This window comes from Parambassis ranga, chromosome 16, assembly GCF_900634625.1.
Source record: "Parambassis ranga chromosome 16, fParRan2.1, whole genome shotgun sequence".
Classification (NCBI taxonomy): domain Eukaryota; kingdom Metazoa; phylum Chordata; class Actinopteri; family Ambassidae; genus Parambassis; species Parambassis ranga.
This window is the reverse complement of record NC_041036.1, coordinates 20839392-20857625: the sequence shown is the minus strand read 5'-3', so window position 1 is coordinate 20857625 and position 18234 is coordinate 20839392. Positions and strand designations below refer to the sequence as shown.

The 18234-nt window shown below is 42.6% G+C and overlaps 1 protein-coding gene across 3 annotated transcripts; it reads right to left on the bottom strand.

The window, feature by feature from the left end:
• Positions 1-458: 458 nt before the first annotated feature.
• Positions 459-17361, bottom strand: etv1 (ETS variant transcription factor 1). Of its 3 annotated transcripts, none has more exons than XM_028425405.1 (13): positions 17151-17361; positions 16864-16971; positions 16424-16511; positions 16068-16115; positions 12521-12574; positions 8217-8346; positions 7423-7611; positions 6218-6465; positions 3973-4044; positions 3805-3873; positions 3551-3720; positions 2481-2582; positions 459-1497 (listed from the first exon to the last, which is right to left on the bottom strand). In XM_028425405.1, exons 2-13 carry the CDS (start codon positions 16906-16908, stop codon positions 1276-1278), a joined length of 1437 nt encoding a protein of 478 aa, XP_028281206.1. In that variant the 5' UTR covers positions 16909-16971; positions 17151-17361; the 3' UTR covers positions 459-1275. The 3 variants fall into 3 exon arrangements, with proteins under 3 accessions (XP_028281206.1, XP_028281207.1, XP_028281208.1); XM_028425406.1 differs by having other exon boundaries at positions 3973-4041; XM_028425407.1 differs by lacking the exon at positions 3973-4044.
• Positions 17362-18234: the final 873 nt, after the last annotated feature.

Below are 18234 nucleotides of genomic sequence, written 5' to 3'. Positions count from 1 at the left end.
TTGTTTCCTATTGCCAATCCCAACCCACACACCTGGAGAACACAACTCAGACAGACCAGATTCTTTTTAATGCTCAAATTCAACCAAAATTAAAAAAACAAAAAAACAAATGTAAAAAAAAAATCCAGAATAGCAGAACACAGCTGCTGCACTTCTTTTTTTTTGAGACTAGAAATTACACATTACAATTTGAAGCAGCAACAAAAAGTGCATTTACCTGATTATACAATGGAACATTTTGATATAACATGACTTTTTTCATTCATCACATTATAAAACTCTACATAGTTCTTTTTTTTAACCAAGAAGCAACCTATTATTTGCAAAGCAACAGTTTTTAAGCAAAATATACACTTATGTTCACCTGGAACAATACTGAAACAAGGAAAAAGGTTCATTTTATGATTTTTTTAAATGTCTTTTTTCAATTTCCAATGTAAATATTTTAAATTTGGGGATGCATTCTGAATGTGACTGTTCAACTGTACACACATTTTTCACCTGATAAACTGAAGAATTCAAAGAAAACAATGAGTTATTATACAGCAGCCTGTAGCTTTGTTGATGAACATAAACACACTCCTTCCGCTGTGTGCCATAGTCCGTACCGACGCACAACGTGGTTTAATTTTTTTTGTTTTGAAGGGATGATTCGGAGTGGAGTGGATTATCACGGCAAAAACACCTACATGATGAGATCTACAGTTTGAATGGAGGAGGGGCAGCTGTGTTCAGACTGCGGGCCGGGCAGTTCTTACTGATAGCTAAATGTCTCTGTACTTATCCCGAGTCTATGATCATCACCGTGAAATGTCATTACAATACGTTTCCAGTACAGGACAGCTGTTTGAGGACAAACAAACAAAGAATGACAGTCTGAGCCTCCTCTATGATTTGAAGTGTCTCTCTCTCTCTCTCGCAGAAAGAGTTTATGATGGCCATGAGTTAGCCACTGAGTCCAGTCTCACCAGCGTGGCACATGTCAAAATCATAGAAATAATAAAAAAACACAAAAAAATGATTCCCACATTAATGTACAAACATAGAGTCAACCACATAGCTAACCTCCGTTCCTGTCCATAAAGTGCACTCTTCATTCTGCTGAGCAATAAAAACAAAAAGACGAGTGTGTTGATGTGTTTAGAGGGGGGTGGAGGCTCCGCTGCATGTGTGTGTGTTCAGTCTTATTCCTGGAGTGACTGTGAATCAGAGGACATGACGGTCTCAGGTGTATGAAGGAGGAGCAGGATGTGTATGACGTTAGTGGGCCTGGCGTTAATAAACGTAACCCTCGCTGTAGGGGTTCGGCTGGCAGTACGGCCCCTCCTGCACGTAAGCCATGTTTTCATCAAAGTGTGACAATGGCACCGTGTCCTCCTCATTGATCTGCCGCTCCATGTCCGTTTTCAGCACCGGCCGCTGATTGTCAGGGAACGCCATGGAGAACAAGGCCTCGGGGTCGCACACAAACTTGTAGACGTATCTCTCACCGGCCACCTGGAAAACAAGACAGATACAATATATGTTTATGATTTGATCAACGCATTTTCAACATACACAGGTGGACAGGTGTTTGGTATTATAATGCAGCAGGTGTGTGACAGGACAGCTAAAGACAAATAAGTGAGACTTTTTTTCAAGTTTGATTCTTATGTAAAATGATTTGTTTTGTGCCACAGCTCGTTAGCTTTGAGGGTTTGGGTTATGTTATGGTGCTGGCAGCATTCACTAAGCTTTGATGTTTCCTTTGTCCTTTGCATGGCATGAAGCAAGTGTATTTTCTGTCTGTGAGGATCTTTGTGCTGACCACTTGCACGTCTTTTAGGTTTACCTGTAGGTTGTATATGGAGATTGAGGCAGTCACTTCAGTTTCACTTGGAAACAACTCATTTAAGTCCATGAGTTCCATGTCTAGTTTTAGGGAGCACCTTTTTTCATGTCCAACATTTGACATGATGGCCTGTAAAGCACCATCAGTGACGACACCACAGTTATTTCTCACGACTATAGATTGTAGTCAGGACCCTGACTACACAGTGTGTCGCCATTCGGTTCTAACAAAAAATCCTCATGGGACAGGATGGGATCAGCTGAAGGTAAAGTCAGTCAATAAACCATGAGGTAGTAGAGGGAGGATGCAGAATTATTTTCAATTGTTCTTTTATGACTTACTTCATGAATAGAAGTTAGCCTGGTTACTAGTTCACCTTTTTTTTAACACAAAAAGTGCTGTTTTGTTCACACTGTGCATGTTCACGGCTTCATGACACTTGCACTCTTTTTGTGAAGCATCTCTAAGCGTCCAGGGGGAGGGACGTTGGTGCATGTCACTCATTTAACACAGGTGGTGTCGATCAGTCGATTTAACGTGTGTGAAAGCTTTTCATTTTAAAGCGTCCAGCTGTCTTCACATTGTGCAGCCTGTGTACCAGCAGTGTTGTGGATGTCCTTGTAGGTGATATTTAATTAGAATTTTTTACCTTTTGCATGATTCCCTTCTCGTAGTAGTAGCGCAACGATCTGCTGAGTTTGTCGTAATTCATCGCTGGTCGATTCTTCTGTATCCCCCATCGACGTGCCACCTTTGTCACACACACAGACAAAGTCAGTAAACAGATGCAGGTGCCAAAGTGTGCACACACACACACACACACACAAATAAGCACACGGTCGACCTGGTTTCCTGACAGCAGCATTATGGCAGCTGAAATGTTAAACAAACTTATTAATCCATATTCTCTTAATAACTGTAATTAGAGTGTGTCCGTCCTGAGCAGACCTGACCAGGGATGTGTTCATTAGGAGCTTGTCACACACCCAGCGGAGGAGGCAGCAGATGTTACAGCACCTGTCTACCAGACCACCCACCACCCGGCCTCACAGTCCAAACCCATGGCAATCTCCTCAGCACGCTTTAGATTTTTTCTGTTACTCTCCTTTTGTGTTCGTGCTGTCTCCTTGTCCCTCATGCTAACGTTTGTCTGCGGTGTTCCGAAGCGGATGCGTTCGGTCACCTGATGGCATGAATGGATGCCTCTGTTAGTTGCAGCTGGCCCGTGTCTCCAGACACCATCGGGCTGTGTGGAGCATTGCCAGGTACTCCTCTATCTCCCCCTTTCTACACCTCCTCCACCACTCTGCATCCTCCTCCAGCAGGGACTGAGCCCCACTGTGTGATGTGGGCACGCACACAGACCCAGCCTCTGTTCCCATTTTCAAAAGGCCCAACTGCCAACATACAGTGTATTTTTAGGACTATGTCCTGTGAAATATTTAGCAGGCACAGGCCATGAGGGTCAGGGTAAAACAAATAACACAAATACCGTGGTGGACCAAAGTGAGAGGAGGGAACGTTCCTCTTTAGACGCAGCCCTTTGAACCTTCCTTCATGTAGCCACATGCTTGTAACTTTGAAAATATTGTCATATTTTGTCTGACAATCGTAACAGAAGCAGCACATTCACACATTCTAACTTGTAGGTAATCCAGTAATCCTTGGACCTGTAACCTAAAGTTAACCTAAAGTAGGTGTCCATAACCTGAGCCTCACCTCCTCTGGCTCAATGAGTTTGAACTCCATGCCGCGGCCGGTCCAGGCGATGAAGTGAGAGTTCGAAGGGTCGTCCAGCAGAGCCACCAAGAACTGCCACAGCTGCAGTGAGCCCCTGCGCTGGTATGACGGACCCTCGCGGTATAGCCCCGACTCTTGCTTGATGTCACCTACACACAACGTAGGACGTATTCTTATTGTGTGAAAGTTCAAATACATGATACATGGAGCAGGTTCAAAAGCGGGAGACTCACCTTCCACCTTCTCAGGCACCACACAGGTATCATCGTAGAAGTGCCTTGCCACTTTGTCGAACATACAACCTGCAAAACCAGACAGAGAAAAATGGCCTGTTTGATTTGATATCCAGCTAAAAGCCAAACATGCACCATCACAACATCCACACATGTCGTCGTAGGTACCTTCAGTCCTGTTAGTGTGAGCCAGATAGCCGTCTTGCCGTAAGTAGACAGAATGGCAGCTAGGCACTTCTGCTGAAAGCCAGGCAAGAATGAGAGTGGGTGTTAAAGGGCCTGAAGGCAGCATTAAGAACACTATCTCAGTTATCTGCGAGCAGTCAAAGCCTGTTCACTCAATGCACCACCGGCTCTGATTAAAGAAAATGCCCTCCAGCGCCGGCTTTGCAATGGCTCCCAGCCACGGGCGAGCCTCATCGTATCACAGTGCTAATATGCGCCCCGAGCTCCTGCATTCAGAGGAAGGCTGAATAAAAGGCGGCCTTCGTGTGAAAACACAGGCCGACATGATGTAAGTTTCTTCATGTGTGAGGGCTCCAGATCATGCTTTTACACACTTTTTCAGATCAAAACTAAACTGACCTGCAGGTGTTGGTTTGTGTTGTGCAGCAGCCTGTTAGCTAAAGCAGGCGTCAAGTTGTTGTTTTTCATTTAAAGATGCTGAGAACTTATCTCCTCAGTCAGCTGTTTACTGCGCGTAAAAGCAGGGAAACACTATTATAAGATTTATTATTTGGTTTATTTATTATTTCATGGTTTGAAGGAGGCGAAAGGAGGTGAAAACAAGAGTTATTGTTAACATTTAAAGATGTCTTTGTATCTTATTTATATTTCAGATTGGAGTTCACATTGTACACATATATATAAGTCCTGCACCTATATGGACACAGCACATGAAGAAGAAGAGAGGGGTCAAACATATCTCTTATATAACAAAGTGGAATCAGTGTGTACAAAATTAAGATTTTATATATAAGGTTTTGGTATATTTTCTAACTGAACAGTGCATCGCCGTTTAAAAATCCTATTTGTTCTTCTGTTTTATAGTTTCTGGCTGTAACGATATACATATGAATAAATATAATTTGGGCAATCCAAATTATATTTATTTATAATTTTTAAACTAAACACATGATCTCAGAGAGATTTAATCTGAACTATATAAGATCAAAAACCCAAAGCTTCATTTAGCTTCTCCAACTGATTCTTTATGTCCGAACCTCCCACAACACACACTGCTGTGATACGGAGAAAAAAGTCTCAAAACAGGTTACAAAGTGAATGTTCGATAAACAGACTAAGGCCCTTCATTTGGGCCCATAAACATTTCTCTGAGCTTCATCAAAGTAATGGGCTTGTAGAGGAAATTGCTGCTAATGAAATTACCAGCTCCCCTCCCATCCTCTCCAACAGGCCTGCTCCAGTCAACATGCTCCACCGTCACTGCTAATAAATTCATCCTAATGCTCCAGCCTGGATGTACAGAACAGTGCAACAGTGGATGCAACACTGGCAAGACTTCTTGGCACTTCATTGATAAAACTATTTATTCTTCATTTATTTATGATGTTTGGATTGCACGGTTATTATTAGTGATTATTATTGACTTATTACTAGTTTATGGGTTCGATCTATTTTTAGACAAAAATGACTTAAAAATGAACTAAATATTATATGCACTTTTCAGCCAGGCATAATTGCTGAGAATAAACTTTTCTTTTCCATTGAAACCTTTGTTTTTGTCTGAAATTTTCCAGTGGTGCTAATTAGCATTTAAGAGTCATACCGTTGTTTTATCTACAGTAAAGTTGTGCTAAAGGAAAGTGAGAAAACACTGAAAGTTGTCTGGCTTTTCAATGACAAAAACTGCCGTGCTGCTGTTAGGAAAACAAACAACGTGTGACACACAGTGAAAGAGCTCGTCACTGAGGGAAGAGGCTCCTTTTCCCCCTGACTGGTCACACAGACGCTCAGCTTCCAGCTCTGCCTCTCCTGGGTCCGCCTTGTGAATGAACCCAGCGGTCCGACTAGTGTTCATTCATGTCCTGATGTAGCCTCGGGCTCTGCTGAGGCCGCGGGCTGATGATTAGGTCCCTTTACTCTCTAAGCAGAGGGAGCGGACATGCGTGGGAGGGCGGATTCTGGACTGTGACCAGGCAGACCCCCCCCCCTCTTTTTTTTCTATTAGAGCTCCACAGGAAATGGCAAACGGTGCAGACACCCGGCCCAACCAGATCCCCTGCCCTAATAATGGGCAAACTCAATAAACGCCACCCCCTCCTGCCATGTCTTCTCCCATTCCTGAAATGATAATGCTCTGGTTGCTGTCACTTCTTGGCTCTTTCACTTATCAGAGTACCACAAACACACACACACACACATCAGCAACTTTTTTTTCTTGATCTCTCACCTGAGTCGTAGGTGAAGTCCCTCGGCTCCTGCTTGATCATCATGCCAGCGGGGTACGCATGGGAAATCGGTGCCCCCATTATGGCCGGGTGTTCGAAGAGGGGGTCGGGATACTCCTGCTTGAAGCCTTGAGGAGGGAAGGGGATGTTGGGCTCTGACATCTGCCTGTGGTAGATGGGCCGGCCGTCCCGAGTCATCGTCGGTGGGGAGGGAAATGAGTGGCAGGGCTCTGATAGCTGACGTCGAAATCTGAGGCGGACGACAAATTAATGGGATTTAAGACTAGCTGACAGCAACGCTTTATATCATTTATAGTTTAACCCTGTGAACTCCAAAACCTGATGGGTTCTAAGTGGTTCACAAATACTACACCATTGGACACAACCAAAAACTGTGATAATGGAAAGTTTTCTGATGACTGTGATGGTCTTTGAACACATCAGGTACGATCATGTGTAATCATATCATGTATGTTCTGTCAGAAAATCAAATCAAGTCTAACCTTAAAATTCGCCATTTTTCAAACCCATTTTATTTGGCACATCTCATTTAGAATTTTGCCCCAAAACAGTTTCCATTAACAAGATTCAACAAAAAATGAAACCAGGCACCCAGCATTAATACATGTGTGACCAGCAGTCACGTTAGAAAAAACTCAGCACGCACTTGACTGATGTGCAGAGCAGAGTGGAACTACTGCTATAAAAATGCAAATAGTAAAATAGAATGTGGAGCACATTTTCCCCCCCAAGATTGGTAACACTTTAGGCACCAGAAGAAATGTACAAAATGATTCCAGTAATTTCACCCTTTATTTTAAATGATGTATAATGTATACAGAGACAATTGGGATCTTAAATTCCCTCTACTTGGACCTATTAAAGTACAGGACTTTGAATAAGGATTAAGATAAAACTATAAAAATTTGTTCAAAGGCTTAATTTTACAAAACACACCACATGAAAATGAATGAAGTTAATATGACGCAAAAGCTGAATTTATTACACCTATAATGAATTCATCATGTGAAAGAAAAGGTTTTAAAACATCCTTTGTCTTCCAAAGAAAAATGTAACCAGTACCATGCTGCAAAGAGTTTTAGCCCCACCCACCAACAAAACACTGAACCAATGAGATTCTACTGTAAGTCAGCTACTGTGACCTCATATAATCAGAGCTCCCATATTAAACTATGACATACAGTACCTGTGGTCCATAGAGTAGGCGCTATCAGGGAGAGGCTGCGAGGGCGGTATGTGGGCGTACGTCCTGTCGGGTTTAGGCGTCGGGGCTGCTGTGGGTGAACCATGGTGGAGGGGAGACACGGGGGTGCTGCAGGGTGGTGTCACTGGGCTGGAGGGCTTCATTCCTGTGGGCTGCTTTTGCTCATAGGCACTGCAGCAACAGTAAGAAAGCAAGGAATCACATACACTCGTACTCCGTCTGAATCAAACAGTTCATAACACAGATTCTATTCCTGTGAATAATTACAAATTGATTACAAATTAGGAATTGTTAAACCCCTCCTAGATGAAATGTTTTTTCATTCTCTTTATGCATCTGAAATAAGTCACACGATATTTTTCTGCACACGGTGTCATTATGTCTGCGAGGAAGCCAAGTAAGGAAATCACTTCAAGGCTGAGTGTAGCTAAGCAACACTTGTTAATGTTCATTTTAAGGTGAAAATGTCTTTGAATAAAATTATAGATACCTGCAATTGCTGGTACATCTAATTTGAAATGTTTAGCAAGTTTCTGCACAGATTAAACAACATATTATACAGGGCCTGATGATAATTGATTGTCTGAATGTGCTTGAAATATTATAAGACTTCCTGGAGTCTGGAGAGTCATTTTCAATAATGTTAAAGCTTAACAAAAATAAAAGTGTAATAATATTAGTCTTGTCTTTTTCATTCATTTTCATTTTAATATTTTGTGTGTCCTTCTTAGGGTTTAGTTTTTACACAGCATTTTCCAAAGGAACTAATTGTGTACCTGATGCTGTATGGACACTTCTCTCCATACTGGAGTTTGAAGGGCCGCTCCTGACTGCAGTTGGAGCTCAGCTCTGAGCACGGACTGTGCAGCTCCCTCTTTATCTTCAGCTGCAGTCCGTGGAAAGCCACTACGAGGGGGAGAAGAAGGAAAAAATGAAGCGAGCAGGAGTGTAGATAAGGAGAATCCATGATAGATGAATTAACTTGCTTTTCCAAGCATCTGTCTGCCAAACTATTTGACATCTCAGGTCATCACTTACACAAACAACTCACTTCAAATCTCATTTTCCTGACGGGGACTCTGTAGTGAAATATGACAATCATAAAACTGGGTGTGCGGCGAGCTCCTATAAATGCTTTATCTGCTTTCAGCTGGCTGTCAATACGTTCCAGACGACGACAACAGGGCTCATTGATCTAAGAGAAGGGGAGGGAAAGGGGAGAGGGAGGCCCTGTGCGTCCTACCTATGGCCCCACAGTGAGCCCTGTGCATCTGAGAGGCTGTTAAGTGCCTGATCAGTCCTGATTAACATCCCATCATCTCGAGTCATGATCAACACTAATCCAATTGACTGCGCTTCTGACGAAAACCCAGTCAGTCAGAATGAAGTCAGGCTCAGGTTGCCTCGCCGCTCGCCGTCTCACCGCAACTGCACACAGAGCAGCGGTGAAGCCATCCCATCCCAAAGCACTCTATCACACACACACACACAGGAAAGGACAGACGGCCTTTTTACTGGGTTTAAAACAAAGTGAGTAGAAATTATGAATGGAAAAGGCAGTCCATCGACTCTTGGGTCAACTGATGCACAAACATTTAGACATCTGATGACCAAATATGTGGTTTGGGAATATTTTTCTAAAATTCAGGAAGGTCTCTGAGGCTGTGAGAGGAGGATGTTTTGGGCAGTTTTCTCACGGCTGACTGACAGCTGCCGTATGAGCAGGGGTCTATCTGCCAACACCCCATCTGACGCACAGCCGAGCCCCCTGAGGGACAGGCCACACGGGCCCGGCATGACAAAGCTCAGGGGTTGTTCGCAGCCCTCGCTGGGGGCCTGACCTTTGCGGGTCATCGATCGGAGGTCAAAGAGACATTTCCTGAGGGGAGACCTTTGAGGACACTAGCAAGGCAGAGCCTTGTTAGGAGCTTATGGAGTCAAAACAATACCTGAGATCACAATCAGTTTAATTCCAAACCATATACGCGTTTTGTTTTAGAACACGACTTCTGGGAATTCTTTACTTCAGCCAGTTTTACTTATAAAATAGAACTATATATATATATATATATATATATATATATATATATATATATATATATATATATATATATATATATATATATATATATATATATATATATAAAAAACTGTGTATAACTGTGCGTCACATCAACTAGTAATAATAGCTTCACATGTGCTGCAGCTCAGCACCTTAAATTAGAAATGGAAATGTCACAATAGATTTCGTCAGTGGGGTGCCAAGGTACACAAATCAATAGCAAGGGCATTGCCTCTGACTGAAACAGAGACTTCCTTTTTAGTCCAGAATGTCATGCCCATCACTGCTTGATTGCTCTCATTATCTACATATTGATTAACTGAGATGGTAGGGCTGTTCGAAAGGAGACACAGTTACAACAATTACTGGGTCTATTTTGAATGCAAATGTTCTTTTCGTGCCATTGACTTAAACATTCAGCAATTTTCTTTGGTCTTTGCTGTAATTAGAAATCTTTTGGTTTAAACCTTGCAAAACATTTTTCTTCAACACGTGGTCCTAATTATTTAACTCAAGCTGAAATGTGTTGCCAGTCCCTTCGGTAAGCTATCAAAGAACTCTTGGCCACCACTCTTGTGTACTTAAATCGTGCATTTTGGCAGAACCAGAGCCTACGTTTGGCAGGTAGTTCTCCAGTCCATTCATAAAAAATACAGGTCTTTTGGCAGCAGCGAAAAACCTTCCATTCCATTTTCACCTACTGTAGGTGCTCGCCTTTGCTGTTAAATGTCGGAGGCTCAGATCTGCTGGTAACGTGTGGCCTCATTTTACACCTCCTCTCTACTCCTTCATTCCCTGCTAAGTTATGCTAATGGTAAGCATCTGTGTTGGAGTTTTAGACAAAGAAATCTCTCCTCCTTCAGCCTGAGGACACTTTCGTTTCGAGGCCGCTCACATGCTGCTTTAGTGCCGCATAGATGGAGAGTGCGAAGTTGACATTGAGGGAAGCAGCAGTTTCTCTCTCGAAAGAGAGGTGATAATTTTGAGGACATGAGGACTTTGATGTGTTTTTTCTAGGTTTAAGCAGAAAACAATACTCATATTTTAAATACATTACTGTATATATATATTACTAAGTCTTGCACTTTCTGATGGTACCTGAATGCACCTTGAGTTATGTGCAATTCCTTTAAGACCAACAATTTATTCCTATTGCATCAACTAAATTAAATATTGTCAAAAAATAAATCAATTGCACAAGATTATGTAAAAAAAAAACCTGCAGTTCTCATCACAGCTAGGAAACAATTACTGACTAACTTATGAGCAGCAGTCATGTAATAAAAATCTGGTATTTGTTTAAATTGCAGAAAAACAGAAAACAGCCACAATCACTCCTTATACTCAAGAGAACATGTTATTTAAACCATTTTAGCTGCGGATCACTCAACACTTAAGGCCCCAGGATACGTGTGGGGTTGACGCAAAGTAAACAGTGCTCACGATGATAGTAATAAATAGAAATGGAGGAACACTGTGAGTCATAGTACTGTCAGCCATAAGCCCGTATCTTAAAAAATCTGATTGCTGCTTTCCTCCTGCTCTGACTACCTTAAGCTACACCTTCTCCCTCTCCACCTTCATGTTGCCGCGTGCCCCCTCCACCTCTCGGCTTGGTGAAACCCATATGGGAGAGCTGCCGGCTGGGATGCCTGCTCAAGTGCCCAACCACGGTGCCCTCACCCTCCTGCCATCTGTTAGTGCCTCTCCAGTCTGCTGCAGGTTCAGCCAGCAGGACAATTCAGATGGTCAGCAGTCTCCTGCCACTGCGGCCACCCACCCTGGCTATGCCTCTGAAGGACAACGGGACAGTCTTGGTGACCTCTGGTTCGCTATACTGTACTCCTCCATATTGGATTTTGGGGTTGGCTAATTCACACCCAAGAACTGTAGTGCAGCTTGGGTTACTGCTGGAGTGATCTGAACCAAAGTATATTAAATAGCTTTTTTAAATTCATATTTATTAAAATGATATGAAAATATGATTTAAGGCTTCAGGTTTGTTGTTTTAAGGTGAAGGAGTGCTCATGGCAGAACTGTGCGCCATCTCAGGCTGTGATCTGGGTCACATGGGGTAAAAAGGTCTGTGGCTTTGCTTGGTGCCAGATTCCTCCCTGTATAATCTAACTACAACATCTCGCAACCTACTCTGAAATTAAGGCTACCAATGCCGATACCTGATGAGAACTTTTTTCTAAGTAACTTCCAGGTTAAAGGGACGTTGAGGACGTAGGGTTGAGGGGGAGCAGGATGTGGACACACACTTTTTTGTGTGTTTTTTTTTTTCTCACAGTTTTCATGTGCATTTTGGCTCATTCGAAAGACATGTGCTCGCTCCGGGTCCCACTGAGCTCCACTCACTCAATTTCTGTCCCCACCTTGGCACTACTTCCTCCAGAAACAGGCTGTGCCAAGTCACCAGTCACCGTGTGCAACCACCATGCACAGCCAGGTGAAGTACCTCATTCTCATCACTGTGAGTGCAAATGTTGGACATTACAGGATGTTTGTCACTTTTAGGAAGTAAAATTTGTTCTACAGAGAACTGAAAAAGATAAAGAGTAGTAACTAATATTAAACTGCCTGATTTACACAGTGGATGTCTTCCACAAACAGAATTTTCTTGAAAAGGTCAAGGAGGAGCACTTGTTTTTATTTAAAAAAATTCAAAATAGGAGATAAAAATATCACTTCAACCACCTGAAAAACATCAGCCACAATATTTTGATGTTTCCCTATGCAAATAAGTCACAGTGCAATAATACCTAAGTAGCAGTGAGAAACAAGAGGGATACAGAGATAACCCCACCCATCCCCCACCCACTCATGCACCTGTCTACAGACCTGCCAGACTGCTGCACATCTCCAGAGAGCAAAGGTGAGACAGAGGCATGGAAAAACACACACAGCACTACTTTCCATCAGTACAATCACACCAGTGAAGACAGGGGCAAAAACAGATGTTTAACGCACACACACACAACAAACAGAGACACAGAGAGAAGCAGCGTTACTCACAGTTTTCAGTCTGGAAGTCTGGAACAAACTGCTCGTCATTGTCGGGAACTTGAGCTAAAAGAAAGAAGCAGAGAAGAAGAAAGAGAATGATTGTTTTCTAATGCTGATGGGCGACGCTATGCCAGTACCACCATCCTCTCCTGGGATATTAGTGTGGCCTATACCAAGTGTTAGCCCAAAACCGCAAAAAGAAAAATATATATATTTTTTTTTTTTTTATTAATTTGGAAGGTACTACACTTTGAAATCCTAAGGGAATTATCTTTATATATTAAACAGTAATATATTTTTTTTTAAATAAAAATTAAAAATTTTCCTTAAAATTTAGAGTTGCAAAAACTGAAACACATTTTTTTTCAATCAGATTTTGGGTTCCCAGAAAATTAAATAAATACAAAATTGACACAAAATACTTTTCCAAAAAATTTCCAACAGCAGCAGCACATCAATATTAGATTTTGGTGGCTAATTCCACTTCCTGAGGTCGCCTTGTCCATTGACTGCTCCGCAGCCTCAGCTCTCGCTTCTTGCCAGCAGCCAAACACCCATTGTTAACAGTATCTAATTGGCTTCTTCCCTACTGGTGAATCCACCTGTACCTACCGAGTTAGGTCTGTTCCAAACCTTCCAACGCCTTCACCTGTGCTTCAAACGCCCCTGCACTCAGGCTAATGCTAAAATAATGAAGCCTGCTCCACTACGGCTCCAATTATGCATGTACACATTCATATCACACGTATTTACACTCGGTGACAGTTCTACATGTCCCTCAAGTTTGACTCTCTCTGGCGAAAGGCAAAAAGATTTAAATGTGTCATTAGCACGTCTATTTATATGCACAATGAGGTGGATCCTCATTATCACAGTATCTGTAACGTGCCTCGACATGTCGAGAGATCTTCAGAAAAAATAACTAATTTTCCATTTTTGTCACTCTTGATATGGTCAGGGAGGATTTTTTTTCTTCAGCAGAGGTGTGAATTGAGGAGAGTAAACAATTAACAGATCAAGAGAAGAAAGCACTCCATATTTTTCAAAAATGTCAAGAGAGCAAAAAACAAAGACATGGATGTCATTTTACTCTAGACTCTGATGTTGTAGCTTTCTATTGTTGGCAGCTCTTTCGAAGACAATCTGTGTTTTAGCCAGGCCTTTACACAGCGAGACACTTCGCTGTATTATTCTACACTCTGCTGCACTTCAATTTAAAGGACACTGACGTGAATATATAGGCTCGGAACAGAGTCCTTACATTTGAGAACATAATCAGAGTTAGGAAAACTTGACTGTGCAAACATCCTGACATCTTAGTTGTAACTTTGGACACAGAGTGGAGTGTGCACCAAAAACAGGCAGCAGTGTCACAGTGTCCAAAAGGAAGTACAGGATGGATGAGTCACCGGCCTCAGTCTGTGAATGAGCCAGCTGATCTCTGCAACAAACTCCTGTGGAGAACGGCAGAGTTGGAAATCTGCCGCCATTCACAAAACAAAAAAAATAAAAGGGAGGGAGAAGGACTGAAGGAGGGGAAAAAAAGGAGGAGTGAGGATTAAAAAACAGGGAGAAGTTGTAAACATGAGGCCCTGGAGGAGTTTTGACTTTTACAAAGATTTATCTAAGCTGGTTTAAAAAAAAACTGCAGCAGAAATTTAAGTAAACAAAAATATATGTGCAGAATGGACACTTTAATAAATCCTCCACGGAGGAGAAACAGGGCTGATGGCACGACGCGTCAAACAATCGCCTGTCATATGACGAACCTACAACCTCTCGGTCTTTGGAAGTCGGAAATTTAGTCTGTCGCTCATAATTCCTCCTCTTGTTCCAATTACCTGAACTAATAAATCTCAGAAATGAGAAGGCATTCCTTTTCATCTTAATGGACAGGAAGTCATTCATTAAATCTACAGTCTTGAAGCGCACATTATCACATTGATCCATGACAGGCAGAACTGTAATCTTTAACTGTAATACTTCTTATCAGCTGCCGTCTCTTTTCCCCCACTTTGGATACTTAAATATTAAAATCGTGTCTTATTCTTTTACACGCCCTGCGGTGTGTGTGTGGCGCCTCATCTCACCTGTCTCATTGCTGCTCAGACTCAGCTACTCTGATATCAAGTAATACTTTTCATTTTTTAAAGCTTGGGATTGCACTGCGAGCGTTTTCAAATGTGTTAAAGAATAGATGGAGCCCATAAATGATTGAAGTCAAATTTCCCGTGGATGTATTACAACTCAATGCTTTGCTTAAAAAAATAATTCAATTCTATTGCACACTTAGAGTTCTACTTTACACTGTTCAAATAAGATATATATCCATGCACAGAGCAGCTTTTTACAGCTGCAAATGTACCGCAAAAATGTCTAAATACACACATTTTATTTGACTTTTTTGACCCAAAAATAGAAATATCTAAGCACTGGCTGCTTCTTTCCATACATTACCACTGCTAAGATTTGACCCTGACTCCAGTTTTATGATTCCATACCAGACCGTTTTTTCCTTAACAAATTTTAAAAGTATTTTTTTTTAATTAGCACAAATTGCAAATATTTAACAGTAGTAGAGCATTGACGCAGTCTAGCAGAGAAAAGTGCCAGAAAAGCTTCCACTGCTTTAGCTGCTTTTTTAAGTTCAAACTTGATGTCAGAGTTACACAAGCACAAATATTCCAAAGCACTAAGTATTTTCCTGCTTTCTTACTACTTTAAAATTTCAAAAAAAATCTTCAGGTTGCATGCAGCTACAAAGTAAGTTATGTGTTACAACACATGCACACATGCACATTTTAAAAAGAGCAAACAACCACTAACCAAAACTTCGGTGCTGGAGACACGGAGGAAAGAGGACGCTCGCGCTTAAATCCTGAAGCATCACGTCTCAGTTAGACCACAACGAGCAAGTCTTTCCATTAGAGAACAAAAAATATTAAAAAGCAAAAAAAATGGATTAAAACAAAAAAAAGTTGCTTTTTCAGAGACTGGCTGGTTTTTGGAAGTTTAGGGAAAAAAAATAAGTTATTATAGATCCATTCTTTTTTTTGCCGCCAAGAAATGAAATTGAAGAAGACAAGGTGATGGTACAGCTGTAGAAGATAGAGAGGTGTGCTGTGAGGAAGCAAAGGGAGAGAGAGAGAGAGAGAGAGCAGAGGACAGAGTGTGAGTGAGAGAGAGGGAGAATGAGAGAGCTGGTAGGCTACAGCAGAGCTCTGGTGGAGATGGAGGTATAGTGGTGGCGGCTGGCGTGCGGCGCGTTAACTCCTGCCAAAAGCAGAAGAGACAGTGAGCGTCGGAGAGCCTTCTCCTGGTAATTTGTGATGACACTCTCTGGGTAGAGCCTCCTCGGTCTCCCTCAAGACCCCTCGCTCACAGTCTCTAATGTATGCATGACACACAAGGTGCCTCTTCCACACAGGCTTTTAATTGGACTGCGACGCTAGGCATGTAACTCCAGGCAGCTTTTTATCCCCCTTCACAACCACTCCATGTTTTTACCCATCTCTCCTCCTTTTTTTTTTTTTGCTTAAGATTTAAAAACACTCACCTTCTGCCAGCCAAGCCTCCTGCAGCTGACTGAGGTCCTGGAAGAGCTCTGAAGAAGAGGGAAAGGCAGAGAAGGAGGTTAGAAGGCAGTTCAAAGCAGCCCAGGAGAAGCATCAGAAACAACTGACTTCATTATGTCTGGCTGATATGCCATTGGAGCTCAGTGGGCATGTGTGCAGCTTAATAACAAGTCAATCTGTGTCTCTGACCACTGACGGAGGCTTGTGAGAATCATCACAGGCCGCTGTGCTGTAATTGAGATTCTGTAGTTAGCAGCGCAGGTGGCCGCAAACCAATTGAATTTTGCTAAATGTTTAGGAGCCGTGAAATTAACTTCTCCCTCTGTCCTGTGCCTACCTTCAGTGTCCAGCGCCAGGTCGGACTTAATGAATTTTCTCTTTCTGTCATTTGCTGGCTTCTCGCAGCTTGTTGTCTTTTCTTGCAGCTTTTGAACAAAAAAAGAAAACACACACACACACAGATCAATTTTTTCCCTCACTGGAGCGGCGATTCTGTTGTTGGCTGCAATACATGTGCAAGTGAATGATGCAGTTCTGAAGACAGACCCATGAAAAAAGGGGGGCTTGTTCCTCACTTATCAGACATAATTAACAGACTGCAACAGTGGTGCAGAGAATAAAGTAGTGGGCATGTTGTTTGGCTGTTTATCTTTGATGGCTAGATGTAACTTAAATGGTCCCTAAGGGAGAAATGAGTCTTGCCAGCAGCAGAACCAGAGAGGGGCTGGAGTCAAACAAGGAGGAACGTGATTTGACTTTTCTTTTAAAGACACTCACTTTGGAGTTACAGTAAGGCACTTGCTGGTCATGAAATCCATCCATTCCGCTCCGTTGTGGCTGTAACAGGCGAGCAGTCCGCAGACTCCAGTCTCCTGCCCCGTCAACCTTCAAAAACAACAGAACGGCATGAATGACTTCTTCTATTCCTCCACTTAATACATGTCGGAGCAGAAGCAAGTTGTTTTGGTGCGTAAAGGATCTACAGGGCGCACCAAATGTTATTTTTTTCCTCTATGTTATAAAGTTAGAGAGCGGAGGGAGTGTGGGAAGCTGCGTCCACTTACCGAGCGACTTCGCGCCGCTTGGATCCGCGCGCAGAGTTTCACTAAGCGGCTGCAGGATCTCCAAAGTCCCGGCTGCTCCTGCGCTGCTCGCTCCGCGCACTGTGCTGCTTTCTAGCGGCTTGGCATCGCCTCCCGGGGCCTCCCATGGAAACGAGCCGCACTCCCGCTTCCTATTGGTTGTCAATGCCTGTTACTGGATCAGATTGCTGGCAGTCAATCGCGCACGGCAGCAGGCAGTAAGCACGAGCGGAGGCAATGACAACAGTTGTCACGCGCTTAGCTTGGAGTTGTAGTTGTTTCAAACGACAGAAACTAAGAAACAAACTTCAGCAGGATTTCACACGCGCGCGCACACGTGCAAACTACCCACGGCTCTCACAGACTTCACCCTGACTCGCAGACGGTGTATGTACACAGACACAGCACTCACTGCTCGCCCGGTCAAGTTTGTGTCCATGGTAACGGTGTTTTGCAGAGCCTCCAGGGGGCCTGGGCCAGCTCCCCTCTGCTGTAAGGGATCAGAGAGCCGAAGACCTGGCCTGGAAGTAAAGCGCGGGTCACCGGGAACCACACCTTTAAAGAGTAAAAAACTTTGCTTTTCAAATAAAAGGAGAAATACAGCTGTGTCCAAAAATGCGGTATTTCAGGGAGAACTAGAAAATACCTTCCATTCGGCCTGGGCCTGATAGCAAGCGGGAACATCCGGGGCTTAGAGAGGAACCCAAGGCGGAAGTGGCAATACATTGCATTCTCTCTATTGGCCACTAGAGGCTGGTTCCAAAGAGACACTTTCCATAGACCTCTGTGTTAGAATATCATAAATATGTACTGGTACAGAAGAAACTGTCTGATATCAAAAGGTCGTAGGTAAACATTAAATAGAATAACATCTTTTTTAAGGTTGTTACAATTTTAAATTGTAAAACGTATGATCTCTGTATACTGTTGACATGATATTACAATGAATATATCAGATGATAACATTTTATTTATCCTTGGAATATTCTTTACCATGTCCCAGTTTTCTATTAAACTTGCTAAACTATGCAGAAAAAAAGGTTAATAAAATGAGAAATATAATATG

Bases quoted from the DNA above. Each gene is read 5' to 3' on its own strand.
- etv1 (XM_028425405.1), bottom strand. From the start codon at position 16,908: ATGGATGGATTTCATGACCAGCAAGTGCCTTACTGTAACTCCAAA. The intron at 16,116-16,423 runs GTAGGCACAGGA...CCTCTTCTTCAG, and splicing joins CCTGGCGCTGGACACTGAAG to AGCTCTTCCAGGACCTCAGT. The intron at 2,583-3,550 runs GTGAGGCTCAGG...TGTGTGACAAAG, and splicing joins AACTCATTGAGCCAGAGGAG to GTGGCACGTCGATGGGGGAT.